At 40.2% G+C, this 19,498-nt stretch overlaps 1 protein-coding gene across 3 annotated transcripts in view; it reads left to right on the top strand.

Annotated features, from left to right (window-relative positions):
- Nucleotides 1-19,498, top strand: part of DOCK1 (dedicator of cytokinesis 1) — a 556,714-nt gene that overhangs the window by 293,026 nt on the left and 244,190 nt on the right. For all 3 annotated transcript variants that reach the window (XM_084841443.1, XM_084841442.1, XM_084841444.1), the window contains exon 28: nt 13,592-13,693. In XM_084841443.1, coding sequence (XP_084697569.1) covers nt 13,592-13,693 — 102 coding nt within the window. The remainder of the gene's footprint in view (nt 1-13,591; nt 13,694-19,498) is intronic.

Raw genomic sequence — 19,498 nt, 5'->3', positions numbered from 1 at the left:
CAGACGCGATGGAGGCAGCATAATATTCCTTTTTTGCTGCCTTCACCGCCACGTGATAGGCTGAAGATACAGCTCTAGCCCGTGTCTGATCGTCTTTGGAGCGAGACTTCCGCCACCGGCGCTCTAGCTGTCTCACCTCCTGTTTCAGAGCTCGTAACCGCGGATTGAACCATGGTGCAGTCCGAGCCCTGTTCAGGGGGAGCGGGCGTTTCGGAGCCACCCGATCTAATGCCCCAGTGATTGCGGGCACTCACTGACAAACCCAGTGATTTGTCTTTGCAAATAGTCAGAGAGAAACAATTGAAATATGTGATTAAAAAGACATACAGTTCTAAAAGAATTGGGTCCAAAATGAACAACAAACATCCTGCAAAACTAAAACTTAGGCGTATTGGAGTATTTGTGGCATTGTGTTTTTGTATGTGTATATAGAGCAACCCTTCATCAAGGCAAGAAGGCGACTTCACTGTCAAGAGATGGCTTATAAAAATAAAATATCTTTGCAAATCTGAAATAGTATTTTATGTATAAGCAGCCAAGTTTTATGTTTCTGAAATGTTGCTTTAAAAACTACCAAGATGCAACAGGGTTTTTTTTTTTTTGTGATTTTCCCATTAGTATGTGAATTTAAAATTTTCAAAAATTTTCAAAGGAATTGATGAGATACACTTATCCCTATCAAAAGGGATCAAGACAGATAGTTTCATGTGATACAGAGTCCGAGTTTGGACGATCAGTGGGGGAAACAATGCAGCGTCGGTTGTTTCCCCTGCCCCCAGCATGCCATGGCTTACAGTAGGGGTTGCACAGTGGGTGAAAATTCCCTACGCCTGCACCGTGCACTGGGTTTGTCTGACATGACAACCCATGACACGATGAGAGTAATCCCAGTCACATGACTGGCATGCACGGGGGCAGGGGAAACAATTGGTGCTGTGTTGTTTCCTCCACTGATTGCTTGAACAATCCCAGGGAGTTCAGTTTCTGAAGTATCTACACTGAGTGGACTCCAAATGGACCTATGCTTTTTAGGAGCAAGTACTTTCCTTTCCATCCCATGATCCACATTTTATTCTGGAACCTGAATTTGGTCCAAAAGCCTCTAATTAAACTATCCTTTGAGCTACCTTGTTTGGTTATCTCCATTTTCTGTATGTTAACATAATCTTTCTCATCGCCATTGGAACAGCTAAGAGAGTATCAGAGTTTCCCACTCAGTTCAATTTGTAAGGATAAAACTGACCAAATCCAGCCTTTGCTAAGCTGAAGGCGATTTCTCTCTTTTTTTCATTCTAACCTATAGCATCCACAGAAGAAAGTGTAGCACACTCTAGATTCTAGGAGAACAGTTAAGGTTTTCAGCTCCAGGACATGCACTTTTAGAATAGAGATGGCATTGGTTGCTAACTATTTCATGGTAATACACAGTAAATAAAGTTGGAAAGACTGTAACAGCATATATATCAAGCTGGATAAAAGGCATGCATTATGGAAACCTGTACGATCCCTGGGGGTTCTCATTCAGCACAGGATACACTCTTTGAGGTGGAGAAACTGCTTTCTGGGCCCTGCAATCCTGGCATGGAGGGCAGCCACCTGGTCGTAATTCCTGTTCTTCAGGCACTGCAGGATAGAAATGGTCAGCTGAGGCTACTTTTGGACTTGGGCACTTCTACACAATATTGATATGTTCCATTGTGGAAGTGATAAGTGATGCAGTCATTTTTCTCCAGTGCACTTTGTTTTGCCCTTGTAGGAGCCTACTGCTTTAAAACCATTCATCTTATGGAGAACTGCCAGCTGGGTTCTCACCTATTATTTGTTCTTCTCAAATTCTCCCAGGTGCCACTCTAGCCCACCTATTTGGAACAGCAGGAAAGTGGGGCAGGAATTATGTAGATCATTGAATAAAGGCATTTGTCCTAACCTCACAGAGTATTATCTGAGCATAGCTTTTTTCCCTCAGCATTGTCTTTTTGGTGGCTTGAAAATGTTTTTTTCTGGTTATTCATTGGTCTGTTTGTCCAGAAGACAGGGGCTGGGGAATCCTATGGAGAGATACGATTCTATCTGCAATGTCTGAGGTCTTCTTTATATTAGGTCTTTCAGCAATTAATAGTTAACAGAAGGAGTTTGCTGTTTTGGAAGAAATAAATTTAGTGAACTGCCCAGAGAGCAGTATACAAATAAATAAAATTATCTGAAGGCTGCAAGAAAATGGTGTCTCTAGAGACAGTTTCCATTTAGTTTTGTTATTCAGTCTGCCTCCTACTGGCCTGAGTTGAGTGTATAACCTGAGACAATCTGAGGAGGAAAATTCAGAGGTGAATAGACAATTGGCCATTCTGCATTCAGATTTCAAAGAGACAATTATTTTTTTTTTATTATTTCTCAGCTCTGTCAGGTATCAAAATCTGCCATACATTAGACTTAAAAGGTAAATGTTCTATCTTTCACAAAGCTAACTTTGCAGTTCCCCTGAGCTCTCTGAAGTTGTTTGAAGTGTCACATTTTAAAGTTCTTATATCTGTTTGACAGTAAAAGATACATAGTTTTGTTAAAATGAAATCAACAAAGTTACAGCTGTAGAAGGGTGAGCTTCAGAGTGCAAAATACTGTTATCTCAAGCTACAATTCTTAATTGGTAACAAAATGCAGAAACAAAGTTGAATAAAAGCCTTTTTGTTGATGGCACCAAATATATTTGTCAGTTCAAAATACAACTCTCCATTTCTTAAATTGGGAAGTGGGGCATGACGTGTGCTTGCTGTTTATAGAAGGGCTTCTGGAAATTTTATAAGAATAGTTCTGCTGGAAACAGGAAAGGATTGGTGATATATAAAGAAAAAGAAAGAAAATATTTTAAAAGGTATCACATATACTATATGTAAAATGATCACACAGCAGTGACAGAAAGAGAGCATGCCACCTTGCATATGTCTTATATTTGTAAAGAGAGTTGAGCTGTTCTCTCCTTACCACCCCCCCACACACACACCTCTGAAACATGCAATCCTATAGGTATTCCCCAGGATCCCATGTAATGTTGTAAAAGATGTTGGGGGCACAGTATGGCCACATATAGTTCAGGAGTTGCATCGAGTATCCTTTTTTACAGATTAAGGGAATTTGGAGTACATCTTTTGGATCTTGTGGTACATCACTGGTACCCCTGCAAATATCAGTACTAGCCATTTGTAGTCTGAATCCAGGCAAATGTATTAAGGGGTTGTGAGAGGGAAGCTCAATGGCAAATGTTTTGAAAATGAAGCAGTGGCTACAGCACAAATCATATTTTCATTCATCAGAAGCCATTTTGAATTATGGTTTTCTTTGAATTATGAGTCTCACATCTGGGGACTGACTGGAAAACCTGACTGGAAAATCTGGTCCAAGTTTATGATTCTGAAAGTCTTACATTTCTGAGGCATAGAAAAGGCTGCAGTTTCTTGCAGTTCTAGGCATTTTAATTGGCACTATTAATTGTATAAATTAGATAATGCTTCAAATGCATACCCGGGTCTTGTCTGAGCTAACTGCTTACTGTGAAACCATCTGACTTTGAGGCCCTCATCTGCACTGTAGCATGCCACACAGTCTGCTTCCTTTGCACTGACAGTGACTTGTATCTATTGTTAGTCTTACTTAAAGTGATTGAAGAATGATGTTTTATTTACTTTTGTAAATAATTTCCATTAATGAACATCTGATTTGTTGTTCATTTTGAAAGGTTGTCTCTAGCGTGTCAATCCCATGCTTTCTTTTCGGTAGAGATGGTTTATTCTAGTGGCAGCAGTTAAAAGGTTTTACAGCTGGGGCAGCATTCCATAGTGGTGAGGTCTAACTGAGAACTTTATTAAAAACTATGGCAGTGAGTTCTAGAGACCCAAACCTCAAAGCTAATTAAAAAAAAGAAACATAGGTGGGATAACCCACATGTTGTTCTGGTGCAACTGGTGGTGGGATAACCTATGGAAGTTTTTTTCACATGTAGGTTTTAGATTAGAAATACGTTGATTGCTACAGCATCTAACCAGAATAAGACCCCAAACACTGGACTCTGCAGAACAAAACCCAAACTTTCCCCCCATATTATGATATGGTGACCTTACTCACATGTTGGGAAACTGAGCATGACTTGGGGCATTCCTAAATGTCTATAATTAAAACATGCATTAGATCAATAATTTTAATAAGGAACTGAAGAAATTATATGGATGGGAATCTTACAGAGGATTTTTAAAAACAATTACTCCCCATGGCGTCATTATTTCCAGAAATTGTACAGGTCCATGGGCAGAATTCAATGGGGTGCTTACACCCCCACCGTTTCTCTTACACCCTGCCAATTCTGTTGCACAAGTAGCCCCCACTGCTTGTGCAATATAAATGTAGCACTTCCAGGGCACCCAAAACGTGTGGAAACGCTCATTTCTGGAAGCAGGCAGGTTGGTGGAACTCCCATAAAGGAGCTGCCTCCTTCCAGAAATGAGTGTTTCTGCTTGTCTTGGGGCTTCCTCCAGGAAGTGCTAAATCTCCCTAGCGTAAGCTGTGCGTCCTGCTTGTGCAAGAGAATCAGTGGGACCCACCGCTTGCAGAAGGGAATTGACAGGGTGGAAAAGAACTGGTAGATGCGTAAGCGCCCCTTTGGATTCTGCCCTAAGTCTTTCTATAAATGTCTTATTACATCTATTTTAGAAATCATTTGCTGGGACTAAAGGCCGTGTAGCAATAAATAAACACTTTGTCTTAAATTCTGAAAGAAAATATTTCATAATCCAAGACTGTTCAATTTTTCCAGTTTTTTGGAAAATAACAAAAAATGGTTCCTGGGGGGGAAAAATGTTTTTTTTCTGATTTTTTCAATTTTTTCCAGTCCTTCACATCTCCAGGAAGGGAGGTTTGGAGAGCCCTGGATCAGATGAAAACCTGAATCTGTTGATGTCCTTGCCTAAAACATGTTCACCAAACTTAGAACTGTAATGATTTGGGTTATATTTACATAGCATATCAGCTCTGAAAACAATAGCAGTAATGTATTTTTTTTAATTGTGTACTGGTTTTTATTCTTCATTGGATTCACCCCATACTGTTTAGCCTCCCCACCTTTAATATAGCATATAACTCTAGGCAGAACAAAGAAAAATCTTATTTTCTGAAAAATCAATTTCAATTTTACACTAGGAGTAATTGTAAACCTGCAGTTATATAACTATAGCAAAAGTCAGCATATGGTTCTTCTGGGTTTCCCACACAGTCATTCACTATTTATCTAAAGAAACAATATAAATATGTAAGCCTGTCACAAATTTCCATACTTACAAAGTATTAATATAAATATAATAAACAGGCATGAGTGAGCAGAGTAATTGATCCATAGAATGTAATAGTGTATGCATAGTGTATGTAATTCCTCTTATAATTACCAACATAACCCTGCATCTTGAATGATACAGGAGCTAAATAACTTTTACTCCAACTGAGATAACTGAAATCTCAAGATTACCTAAATTGTATTCCATGATGTACTGTGCCTTCAACCAGATCTTAATAGAAGCAAGAGTAATTCAGTCTTAATAAGTTCTCTGTGGTGGGAGAAGGATCAATATCTCAGCCCATTTTTAAAAAAATGCTGACTTCTGTCCATAAAGGATTCTATTACAACCTGGATTATACAGTTTATTTGAAATGGATTTTTTGGTAGAATGTAATTCAAATATAGAAATTACAAAATGGACCTCGCTTCATATTGCTTCCTTTACAAGAATTGAAAATAGCAGCAATTAAATTAGCTAAACTTCATAGATCATTGCTGTTCCAAAAAGATTACATTTTGTCTAGCAAACTAACATTCAAACATCAACGATATTATTATGTTTGAAGTTGTATTAACACAAAAACATTTCCAATAGGAGAAAACTGACAGTTTGAAGGCAATTATTTGGGGCTGTTGTCAGGTGTTTTCATGTATAAAGTGTTTCAAAAGAAGTGTGAATTAGAAATAGTCCTGACAGTTTGGGTTATCAGAATTGTAGAAGTTGGTCATCTATATATCTACACGTTACAATAGGCTGCACTGTACTGCGGTGTTCTGCTAGACATCTCCTGGCATTTTATTTCTTTTAGCTTCGTTGTACTTTAAATAACTGTTATCAAGCAGGTTTCACTCTAAATAAAGCTAAGTAAAATGGAAAAGCAGTAAGTGATGCTAGAATAATTAAAATAGCTCCATGGAGGGAGCAATCCTATGGCCTCTAGACACTGTCTGGGGGGCCATAGGATATGCTTTTTTCCAGGAACTGACCTTGGAGCCCGTGCTCCGAGGTCGGTTTCTGGAAAACCAACCTTCCCCCACATCCGCGCTGCCTTGGAGGCAGTACAGAGAAACCCTGTCCTCCGTGCTCAGAAGAGGAGCACGGAGCAACCGAAAAGGGGCAGGGCTGGGGGTGTTCGAGGGCGGGGGGAGCAAAGCTGCGTGTATGACACATCCTATGTGTCGTACAGCAGCTTCCTCTCCCAGGTGTCCCCCCCCCCCCCGCGGCTAGACAGCTAAAAACGGCTGTCTACACTGTTTTTTTCTACACTGGCATGGGAAGAACCCACTTCCTTCAAGCATTACTTGAAATCATGGAGGCAGCCATTCCACAGGTGCTGCCATGCAAAATAATAATAATAATAATATAAAAAGGTAGTGTCCTGTAATTTAATTGTCGTAAGAATTAACCTTGATGCCATTATGAATCTGGAATAGGTCTGTTTTGCTTTCCTGTGTAGGATAAGAGGTTTCAGTATGGACATTAAATAAAGAGTAATAGAGTAAACCGTGATGTAAATGATAATGAAAGTAATTGATATGGCATGGATCCAGAGATATCCAGAAAAGCATCTCTGCAATTCAGCCCTGCCAAATTCTTCCTATTTCCCTGCCCTACTGCAACCCCCCACCCCATACTCCATCCCACGATTCTCCAGGGGGTCCGATAACCTTCAAGAGTGGCTTTCGGGGGGGCACAATAATGTGGCCACTTATACATCATCAAGAAAGAGGAAATGCATCACTAAAAAAGAGGACAAAAGAGGCCACTAAATTGCATAACATTTGTATTTGCAAATTTATATGTATAAATGTACATTTAGAAATTATTATTATTATTATTATTATTATTATTATTATTATTATTATTTAAATAGAAATACAAGACATCTTATATCTCACCATAATGGAAAAGACTGATTTGGTGACCTGTGTGCTTACTCAGTCTGCTGTACAAGTGCTATCTGTTGATGGGTAACTTAAAGACCCCTGTTCTCCCTTCTTATGGTTCTTTATGTTTAAATCAGACTTGGACTGGTTCATATAGAGGACTGTCGCCAGCCAGCTCTCCATGATAGAGGGCTGTGCTCTGTGAAGTAGGACACTTACCACCATAGCACAGAAGAATGTAGTGTCGGGAGCCAGGTAAGCCCCATTTTGTAAGTAGAGTTCCACTTGATCTCATCTGGATCCATTCAAGAACATAAAATCAAGATCTTCAGTTCTTTATCTGTATTCAGCATTATACCTGATGCCTATTCCAGCATCCAGTAAATATATATAAAAGATCATAATCTGTGTCCGATTTTAAAAATACATTAGTGACTAGCCATATCAAATCACTACAATAATCAAAATATGAGGTTAATACCAGACTTGACAAAAAATAGGCACAGAAATTATTCCATTTACATACTGTTGATATTCCTAAATACACAAAACCTAATTTCTGTTAACAGGTGTTGGAGCAAATATTACATTAAAGGAATCTCCACTAGTCATTGTGGAGTAGATTAGAATGAAACATATTACTGTCTGTGAATATTAGTGTCTGTGCAGGATTTGAAGTGGAGAGGATTTTCTAAAGTTAACAACACTGTTTGGGACAAAAACATCCCAGTGTTTTTGTTCCAAATGTTTTACATCAGCCTTGAATTATGCATAAGGATAACATGAGATATATATTAAGTAAATAAATAAAAGGTTACCTCTAGTATTAATAGCATGTTGAAAGCTAAAATGTAAAAAAAGATTAAACAGTATTTTCAACTTTCCTTTGATCCAAATTATACTTTCCTAATTAAAATTGGACAATTTTTTAAAAAAAAATATCGTAAAAAGTAGTATTTATAGTCGAGAGATAAAAGGGATGCTGAAAAAGTCTATTTCTGTATTTAAATTTAAAATCTACTTGCAATATGATAACTACTACTATCTAATCCAAGCATTATACAGTATCAGTATATGGAGATATATAAGCCCATATTTTTCCACTTGGAAAGAAACCATTTTTAAGCATACAGCTTAGAAAACTTGCTTATTTAAATCATAATGGCTTATTTCGATCATGTGAACTAGGTCTGAGCGTGCCACCTGGTCTGTTGACTCTGGTGAACTGTGGCATGAGGAAGGAGAATCGGGAACCACAACAAGGCCTGAGATGGGTTTGAAGGGGTTCTTTGAGACCTCAGGCAAGGCATCCCTACAATGGGACTGCTTAGGGTGCCCCATGTGTCAGGGTGGAAACTGAGCCAATAGAGCCCTGGAGCAGTTCTGATTCTGAGGAGGAACAGCAATCCGTGGGAGAGGAGCTTGCTCATCTCTCACAAGCACAGCAGCTGGTAGAGATTCCTCCTGCCAGTATTCCTGGGATAGATAGTGACCCCTGGCAGTGAGAGAGCGCTGGAGGGGGGCTTGCTGGACACTCGGCGCAGACACAGGGAGCGACGACAGATGGAGGATGCAGAAAGGACGCATAGCACTCGTTTGGCGCGCAAACAACGGTTGCATCCTGAGGACCCAAGGGAAAGAGGGAGGATCTCTCCCTAGCCCTTAAGTTCAGGGTCTTCCCGTGACCTTAACGGGGACCAACTGCCTTACCTAGAGCTTAGGCCACTGTGCTATCTTTCCCCAGTGCTGTTCCTTGCTTTGTCGCTAGTGATTAGTATTCTGAAGGAGTAATAAAGGAATAAAGTCTCGGAAAGAATTCCTCGTCATCGGTGTCCTGAATTAGATATTGGTGGGGACTGCAAGAGGCAGCTAGGGCGTTCCTGACACCTTGTCGTCTGTGGGAGTGGGCTTTGCTGAGGAATCCCAATCCTCCTCCGAAGAGATCTCCCCTGGGCTTGGGTCGCTGGGACTATTACAGCTGGTGGATGGACAGCATGAGATATAATCCTGTGTCTGTTCTTAGTGTTAGCCAGAGAACACCACTGAATATCTATCACAACAATTTTGTTTCTGGAACTCCTGGTCTAGGGCAAGAACTATGTGTTTAGCTTCCCACCTGCTCGTCCCAGACTTTTTGAGGTCACAATACAAAGGGTTATAGTGGAATGATTTGTTTGACTCTTTGACTGTTTGTCTGTTCTGTGTGTACCTACATGTCTGGGTGATATGGCACAGGTCACATTTAAATGTGACTTGGCACACTACCAAAAATAAACCTTTATATCTCTGTGTTGGGAATAGTACATCATATGTGTTCAGTGCTTAGTTGTCAGCATTAGTCTGACAGCAGGACCACACCATCAAAGCAGGAAGGATTTGCCACTAACATTTCCAGGGGGCAAATAGAAGTAATTGCACATGGGAAAACCCATCTTGTTGTTGCCATATGACCCTATTACCCGAGTTTTCAAGGCACACCACCAAGTGTCCATTTCAGGCACTAGGTGGTTGGATTCCTACTCCCCACCCCCTACCCCATGTTTTGTTCTGTTCTCAGAGAAAAAAGAAAGCCAGGACAGATGAGAGCCAATGTAGTGTAGTGGTCAGTGTGTCGGACTAGAACCAGGGAGATCCAGGATCAAATTTCCACATAGCCATAAAACTCACTGTGTTATCCTGGACCCGTCACTGCCTCTCTGCTTAACCTCCTGCACGAGGGCATTATTGTTTCAAAGCTGCACTGCATGCCACAGACTCAGATAGACTCTGCCTCCCAAAGAAACTGAAAGTTTATTTTAAACGAAGACCCCTCTACTGAGCTCTCTCAGGCTGTGGCCTCTCTCTTCTCAGGCCAGAAGCAGTGGGTGTTGCCCTTAACTACTTCCTGGCTCCTCCCAGGAAGCACACCACTTCCAGACCAAATCCAGCAGTTCTTTTATATGGTTCAGTTATGTACGCACACCAAAGCTCCTTGAAAGAAGGGTGGGATAAAAACGGAGTAAATTAAATACATACATACATACATGAGTGTGACCATTATTTCCTGGCAGGATCAGGTAAAAAGATCCTTCCCCAGCTGTTTTTGTGGTCCTTGCCAGGAACAGACAAAAACTGTTGGTAGGAAATGCAGAAGGAATTGCTTGATTTCCTGGGGTACGGCAACTAGCCCTTCCTCATATGCCTTCCTTTCTCAACTCTCCACTGTGCCTTCTACTCCTTTTAGCCTTATAATTGGATCCTCTGCACGGGTACTGTGAAGAAGCTGATGTAGGAATGCACGCTTAGTCTCTAATTCTCTTTGTTTGCATTTTCATTTCTGGCTTCTTTTATGTATGGCATTTTTAAATATGCTCATTTTGAGTGCACTTTACATGTCATCTTTATATGTTATGGCGGGGGTGGGGTGGTTGCCCATTTTATGTAAGGCAGGTTCTCCGGTTTTATATGGAAATATAGCAGTTAGCTAAAGGGACTAACCTCTTCATATGTCAAATTCTTACCATGCTAATTAGTAAGATGTTTTTATGTAATCGTCTCTCTCTGCAATGATTCATCTTCTTTATTTGCTTATCATCATAATCGTAGTAAATCCCATAGAAAAATACTGTGCAGTTACAAAGAGAGGATTAGTATCTCTTGATAAAAGCTGAAGGTTTTGGGATATGAAAGAGAGGGTTTGTGTTTAAACACATTAATCTTAAATAGCCATTTAAAGATCTTTAATATCTGTCTTTGGTACTGATACATCTTGAGAACTCATGTTTAAATCCATATGGTCTAAGCTTCCATTCATATAAAGTTAGCATAATCTTTTCCCTCAGGCCCCATATTAATCTCTTGGTTGTTGCCCTTCATCGTAATTTAAATTACTAAACAAACGGAATTAGGCTAGCATATGCATATGATCAAAACTATTAACTAGAAACTGAAATAAATGTAGATAAGTTACTTACTGAGGCCATGATTTTGTAAGGCACAACTATACTCATAACATCTTAGGAAAAATAGTCCAAGAATTCCACTGTCATGAAATCATGTAGGGGTCAAAGCCTACAAGAGTACATTTTTAGAAGAAGCTGCAGTAGTGTGTAAATAGCTGAACATATTTATCTGGCAGGAGAAATAATCATCTCAGAATATCTGGCATCAGAAGCGTTGGGGTTTTAAAAAATTATATCGTTTAGCTTCTGGCTTCTAAAATTTAGCAATGGGAAACTGGATACAAGAAGAAACTAGTGCCTTTGGATTTCATTTCATATTTATGGATTAAAACATTTGTTACGTGTGACATTCTATTGTCTGTGTATTTTATAAATATTTTTCTGTGAACATGTGTATAAACCTATCATATAAAACAAATGGCATTGCAAAGGTTCTTTCTTATTATAAGAATTGTTTTATTGCCCTTATTTGAGCCAGAAATCGTGAGGAAGTTTAATGTTTTGGTTATTTCCCCATAACATTTTATAGCAGGGATCTGAAGGGTATGTTTTGAATTTTATACTATATACTCTATTTTCCATGCTATGTACTAATGGAACAAAATAAGCTCCTTTGGCATTTGCCTAGATCCACTGGAGCAGTTGCACAAGCAGAAGGCTTGTGCAAGGGATGAAGTCTCAGATTTCTTCCAATTTCACACACGCGCGCGCACGCGCGCACACACACACACACACCACCTCTGACCTTCAGGATTCACTTGCAGCAAGGGGCGCAAGGAATTGCAGGAGGAAGGAGAAGATGGAAAAGCCCCATTCTATGCACTGAAAAACACCTTGCAGATCGTAAGATACAAGGGTCCTCCCTTATTTAAAAAGAGATACAAAGATGTGGTAAACTATATAGTGTGACCCAGTTTTGTAGAAGAGAAAAATGTACCAAAACATTTTGTGAAATCATAGGAAGCATATAAAAAGTTAAATAGCGCACATACCTGAAGCAGATATTTTGTAAAGTGCATGCTGCTTAGAAAGAAAGTTGTGGTTCCACCTGCACTTTCAGCAGCTAGAAAGACATGGCATACAATGTTTTGTCAGCTGCAGTTTGATTCTCATGCTAAATTAACCTTGTAGGGAAATCCAGTTTTGAAAATAGAGAGGTGGCCTTTTATGTGGAGGAATTGGGTTGAAAGTGGGATGTATACTTTTAATAGGATTGAATGAAGGGTTTTTACCATTTTCAGTATTGTGGTTTAGATATCACTTACTGTTTAGTGCTGAGTGGCAATATAGTCAACTACAGCACGTGCTGGATGTCTACATATGGGCCAAGTGATGAGTGGTTCAACGCTTCCCATTTTGTTGGAGGAATTAATTGGTTCTTTACAGAAAGCTAAGCCTACAACAGCTATTTATAAGTGCCTTTTGGAATGTAACAAAGTGGATGTTCAGAATGTTAGAGAAAATGGAATAGGGAATTCCCTGAACGTTCTATACAATTTAATCAATGGAAAGTTGCCCTAACTTCCAAATATACTATTTCTGTAGATTTAAAATTGAGGTTGATTCAACAAAGAATTATGTGTCCTGTGCATTGGACACCACAGAGACTCGTTAAGAGAGAGCGGGCTAGCTCTGCTAGATGCTGGACATGTAATGCGGACAATGCCTCATTGAGGCATTATGATGTGGGAAAGCCCTGTGGTGGCTTCTTTCTGTTGGAAGTCATTGCTCATATACATTTTGTGCTTGAAAAATCTGTAATAATTGCGGATCTTCCTGTGCTTTAAAATTATATACTTGTGATGTGGGGACTAATAGATAGGCAGCAAAGGTGGACTTTGAGAGCCTTTACATTTGCAAAAACTCGTACTTCAAGCTTGGAAGGATAAACCCACCACTTATTCAGTGGTCTGAAGGTCTTACTGCTCTTGCTGCATTTGAACGTATATCCTACAGTCATCAATTTTGCCTGGATGCTTATTTAGATATATGAATTTGGTGATACACACACACACACACACACACACACTCTGAATCTTTTTTTTCTTTTTTATTAATGGAGTTGTGAACTATTACTATGAATGAATATGCTTTTGTGTCATGTTCTTTCTTTCTTTCTTTCTTTCTTTCTTTCTTTTCCCCCTATTCTGTTACTGTTTTTTTCTCCTGTTTTTCCTTTTTGTTTCTGTTATATTTACCAATACCTATATATATTTTAAGTGCATGCTGTTTGTTAAAATGTGTAAGCATGGAAGAATGGACACGAAATGTTAGGTGCTTCATCAATGTTGATGATGATGATGATAGTGATAGGATTTCTATTCATGCATTTGTTTAAAGCATTCTAATTTTTGTACAGCTTGCAGACATGCCTAATTTTTGGAGTGCAACTGTGTATTGTGTTTCATGTTTACTTATTAAAGTGTTTCTTTTGCTTTTTTTACAGGGAAATTTTGTTGCAAGCATGACTGCTATTTTAAGACAAATGGAAGACTATCATTACGCTCATTTAATCAAGACTTTTGGGAAGATAAGATCTGATGTTGTTGTAAGTTCATCTGGAAACATTTTGTGGTTGTGGTTGTTCTTGTTGCAGTGCTTGTTGTTGTTTTAGCTGCTATATGATAAAGAAAGTTATAATGCTGAAAAAACTTTATTACGGGAGCCACACGACTGACATAAGAATCAATAAAGCATTCTTGTTTACCTTCTGAGCCAAGAGCAAAGACTGTTTCATTGCCTTTATATCAAATGAACTCAACAGTTCCTCAAGGAAAGTCAAAATTTAAAAACATGGCTTAAGATAGTGAGGTTTTTGAGGCAATTATATTATATATCTGAATTCCATACCTAAGTTTAAACCAACTCACAAGTTTGGGCAGTTTCTTCCAAGGTATTGGCTTGTAGTTTTCTGATAATGTTCTGTTATTTGAATCATTCTACTTTCTTGTTTGTAGATTGCCATATATACTAGATTTCCCAAAGCATTTAGCTTTTTTAGCTAATTATATTTTTATTTATATAGCTGACTTTTTAAACAATATTTCTACATGACTTAGGTTTAAAGATATGTTTGATTATTAATACCTGTAATGAGTCAAACTCCTCAAGGTTCTTTCTAATATTTCTTTCTGAGTGTATAGTACAACTTAATTAGAACATAATACAAGGGAATTTATAGCTAAGTAGATACCTCCTTAATGACCTGGAACTATCATTGCCATATGGCAAATGCATGCTGCAAAGTAAGAACCAAACTTGTTGGCTGAGATCCATTAATTAGCAGATGACCTAAAGTCTGATCAACTGTGTTAGATTACAGGCTCAGTTACCTAGGGGAGTTGGGTTCTGTGGTACAGCATTTTTAAACAGTGTGTGTGTGTTTGTGTGTGTGTGAAAGAGAACTGAATCTTCTGACTACGCTGTACAGGCAGAGGCAAGAAACAAGATTTTTCCATTTATTGCAGACGTGGTTCAAATATTCTCTAGTTGTATACATTTGCTTGGGAATATATAGCTGTACAGGAATAAATGTCCATTTTCTTGACATAATCATGCATTCATCTTAGTTTAGTCATGATGGTTTATCTGTGTGTGTGTGTGTGTGTGTATTTTCAAATGAAATATGGTTATCTTTGATGTATTTAGTGGTGGCTTTATGTTTTAGCAGTTTGAACTACAACAAATCAGGACCAATTTTCAATTCACCTCAAAGTGATTTTAATATTATTTTATAGCCATATTTCACAAGGCAGTATTTCTGAATAACAGACTTAATGCCACAAAGGGAGCACCTCACATTCAGCCTGTGAAGGAAAGACATAAATATTTGTCTATATAGACACATGGAAAGTCTAAGAAGTAGTCAAGAATCGAACCAGGCCCTAAATTTCAGTTCAGAGGTTTAAAAGATCAATTTATGGCATCTTTCACTTTTGTTCTCCCCAGGATATCAACTAAGGGAGCAATCCTGTGAGGATAGTCGGTTGCTTCCGAACTGGGAGGTGGCCGACTATCCAATGCAGGCCGGGCAGAAAGTAGACGGAATCTTCTCCTCCACGCTCTGGCCGCCCTGTATTTGTGGCTAGATGGCCATAGCCAGGATGCATTGGGGAGGGGGAGAGGCCAGACAGCACATAAGAAGTGTTGTAACAGCGCTTCTGCAGTCCCCTCCCCGCCCACAAGAATGTCCCCTTTTTGGCCGCTCTGCACTGCTCTTATGAGTGCAGAGCCAGGGACAAACTGTGTTGCCTACAAGGCGGGGGGGGGGGAGGGCAGGGATTCAAGTTTCTGGGAACCAAGCCTGGAGCCCTGGCTCTAAGCTCGGTTCCCAGAAACCGAAAAATCTTATGGCCGTCTTGATGCTGTCTAGCAGCCACAGGATTGTGCCCTTAGCCTTGAAAATCAATTAACTGCCCCATCTTAGTCTTCTACATTAGCAATTAAAGTAGTCTGTCCTTGCAATTAATTTTATTTATTTTAGAAATGTGAATCTTGCCTTTCCACCAGTCAGTCTTCAAGGCAGCTTACACTGAAATAATAGATAAAACACTATTATAGTTATATGCTGCCAAAGGCTTTTGGGGGAACAAAATAGTTTTCACTTCGTGCCTAAAAGATAACAAAGTAAGTGCCACTGCCTGATAGGAAAGCTTGTGGGGGCATGGGTGACACTGCAGAAAAGACCTTGCCAGCCACTCTACTGACCTCTGAAGGTGAGGACAGTAGAGTGAAGGAGTAGGACCTCAGCTGAATTCATATGAGCAGATTCATGAGAGTAGGCAGCCCTCCAGATACGCTGGTCCAGGCTGTTTAAAGTTTATAGGTCAAAGCCAGCAAATTATGTTGTATCCGGAAACATTTTTCATAGGCAGATCCATGTATTCAGTAATCTACCCTGGATGGTTACCAAAGAATGGATAATTGTGGCAAGCCCTACAGCCTGTTTTACTGTTGTTGAAGTTTTACAAATATGTTTGAAATTGCAACCAAGGCTGACTTCAGGGTAGGCATTGTTGGGCATGTGTTGAGGCTCAGACCCCTGCAGGGGGCCCACTGCTAATGCTAAGATCCTCCTGGCCCTGCTGTTCCTGCACCTCCTTACTCTCACTACTTGTTCCCATGCCCTCTTGAACTATGCAAGTGTTGTTGTTGTTAAATTATTTACATTTATATACCACTCCATAGCTGAAGCTCTCTGGGCGGTTTACAAAAGTTAAAACATTAAAATACAGTATACAAAATTTAAAAATCAATTACATAAAAGCATATGGACAGCATATACAAACAACATATATCTAAAAACAACTTTGAACTAAAACAGTTTTTAAAAAATCCAACAATAAAACAGCACAGCTTAAAACAACACAGCTTAAAAACAGTATACACGAGTCAGCAAAAGGAACCACAGTTCTAAAAAGGGAAGGCCTGCCGGAATAATAGCGTCTTTAATGCCTGCTTAAAAACCTTCAAAGGTGTCAGCAGGCGCATTTCATCCGGCAGGTCATTCCACAACTGAGGGGTGGCAAAGGAAAAGGTCTTCTTGCGTGTGGCTGCCAATCTCACATTAGGCAGCCGCAGCAGACAGCCCTCATAGGACCTTAGGTGGTGGACTGGGACGTAGGGGAGAAGGCGCTCCCTGAGGCACCTTGGACCTAGACCATGTAAGGCTTTAAAGGTAAGAACCAGCACTTTATATTTTGCTTGGAAACAAATTTGCAGCCAGTGTAAAGATTTTAAAACTGGTATAATATGGTCTCCATGGGATGTCTGAGAAACCAACCTTGCTGCTATATTTTGTACCAGTTGAAGTTTCCATACTAAATATACAGGCAGCCCCAAGTACAGCACATTAGAGAAATCAAACCTAGAGTTTATCAGTGCATGCACCACCATTACCAGGTGTCAGGGTGGACACTGAGCCCATAGAATCCCAGAGTAGTTCTGATTTGGAGGAAGAGCAGTTGCTCCTGGGAGAGGAGCGCACCCCTTTTTCCCAGGGCCCGCAGCTGACAGAGATTCCTCCCACCAACATTCCTAGATTAGAAAGCAGTCCAGGGAGTGACCCAGCACCGATAGCAGACTGTTTGGATGCACGGCGCAGACGCAGAGAGCGGCGCCAAATGGAGAGCGCAGAAAAGAGGCGTAGCGCCCGGTTGGCGCTCAAAGAACGGTTGCACCCAGAGGATCCAAGGGAAAAGGGGATGGATTCTCCCTAATCCTTATATTCAGGGGTCTGCCAGTAATTGCCTTTCAAACGGGGACAACTTAGGGCATAGGGATGCTGCTGCTCAGATCTAGTTGCTACCTGTAGAGTTGTAAGTTATAAAAGAAGAATAAAGCTTTGAAAAGAATCCCTGGACTTGGCTACTGGATTAGACTGAGAGAGCCCTCCAAGGAGCCCTTGACACCAGGTCCACATGATCCAGGAATGGGTGTGTAGTGACAAGAGTGAAGTGATAGAACACATTGGTACAAACAGAGTCCAGAGGGAGAGGACAAGTGAACTGACAATGGGGACAGAACTGAGGAGGAGGTGAGCCTCAGGGAGGGGTCTACTAAGGCCATCTTGCTCAAGCTCCCACTCCCAAACCTGGAGCAAATCATGGATCCATATAAACTGGAGGGGGCGGGGAGCCACAGTTGTGTGCGTGTGGGCTGGCTGAATAACATCAGGGCCTCCCATGCACCCTGATGCCATTTGGTCCCTGGTGGGTGCATCAGGAGGATGATTCTCCTGACACATCTGCCGAGAAGACCCCCGGAGAATTTACTTTGCCTGCCCCACACCGTCTTCCATTGGGGAGTAGACACAGGATAGACAAAGGTTTAGGTCCACCTAAACTAGCCTGCTTCCCTCAGGTGCAGTAGAGGATACTATCCCGCTGCCAGTGTTGAACTGCTAGTCCAGTCAGCTTCTGTGTTAAAACGTCTCAGTGTACATTTAAAAACAGAGACCCAGTTCTCACATAATGTTTGCATGTTAATTATCTCATGATTTGCCATGGTGCGTACCAAGTGCGTTTCATGACAATTGTGGCTTAAGCAACCCACAGATAACCTATAATTAGTAGTTAAGTTAACTGTGGATTGTTTAACCCATGATTAACCTATAGTGTTCAGGTTCAGACATTCTTTAAAAAATAAACACCTCTTGAAAAAGGGTAGGTTTAGAGATGAGTTTACGCAAGCTATAGGAAAATCTAATATAATGGAAGAATTAATTACAAATAACTTTAAGTACAAATGACCAGTATATATTTTGGTTTCATAAGCAGTAGGGGTGCATGTTCATATGCATGTTCATAGCATGCAACGAAAAAGGGGCCCCAAAATGTATAAAATAGTTCATACTACAGAAAAATGGCATGCAGCTTATTTTCTCATAAAATCAGATTTAATTGTGTTTGGTGCATCATTATAATAAATAGGTCAAGAAACAGTAAGGGAGTAAACCTGGTAAAGATAAGCACTTTTATGGTCTCTGCAACTCACACATAATAGTTTTGCACCTGCACAGAGTGACATATGGAAGATTCTAGAGCTAAGCACAGTTTTGGTGACAGCCTTCCTGCTCTTTCCACTGTGGACGCTCAGGTGTGATTCCTGCTATTCCCACTCACTTCCTTTTTGTCTGCCACTGCTGTAGCAGTGTATGAAACATTCTCCTCAGAATTCCTTCCTAGGAGGGCAAGGCTGACAAAATGGCAGTCCTTTCATCAGGTTGGATTTGAATGACCACCAATGAAAAGATTGGAGGACCCCAATTGGAGTATGTAGTGGTAGGCCCCAGTGTTTTTGTTTTTTTTAATTGAACACCACAAGAAATCAACTCTGGAATGGTCATAAAATGCAGCAGGAAAGCGCAGAGAAAGTGCGAAATGTCTACATACAGGAAAATAGTCATACCTTCCGGTCTCAGGCACACTGACACCACTGACATGCATTTGATAAACACTCTTGGGATGGTAGCAAGCCCAAAAGGGAGGACCCAAAACTGGAATAGATGATGTCCCAGCACAGATCACAGAAAGGGGATGGATGGAAAAGTGGAAATAGATGTCTCTCAAGTCAATCGTGGTGAACCAGTCACCCCAGCAAAGTAATGGGGGAATGGCAGAAAGTGTGACTATATGGAACTTCTTTGGACCAATTAACTATTAAATAAACCAATTAACTCCTCTGAGATAGAGAATAATATGTAACCCACCATCTTTTTGGAGTAGTGTGAAAGAATAGGGAAAGAAACACATAGATTTCTGGCCAGGAGCGTTGGGCTTTATGGTGCCTTTGGCCAAACATGTAGGGATTTCATGCCGACTGGACTGGGAAAGCCTGCTTGGATTTCACCTTC

Source organism: Heloderma suspectum, chromosome 3 (assembly GCF_057233095.1).
Source record: "Heloderma suspectum isolate Gila_16-S chromosome 3, 16-S_ref, whole genome shotgun sequence".
In the NCBI taxonomy this organism is placed as follows: Eukaryota; Metazoa; Chordata; class Lepidosauria; order Squamata; family Helodermatidae; genus Heloderma; species Heloderma suspectum.
The sequence above is the reverse complement of the archived record's forward strand: the minus strand, read 5'-3'. Positions and strand labels throughout refer to the sequence as shown.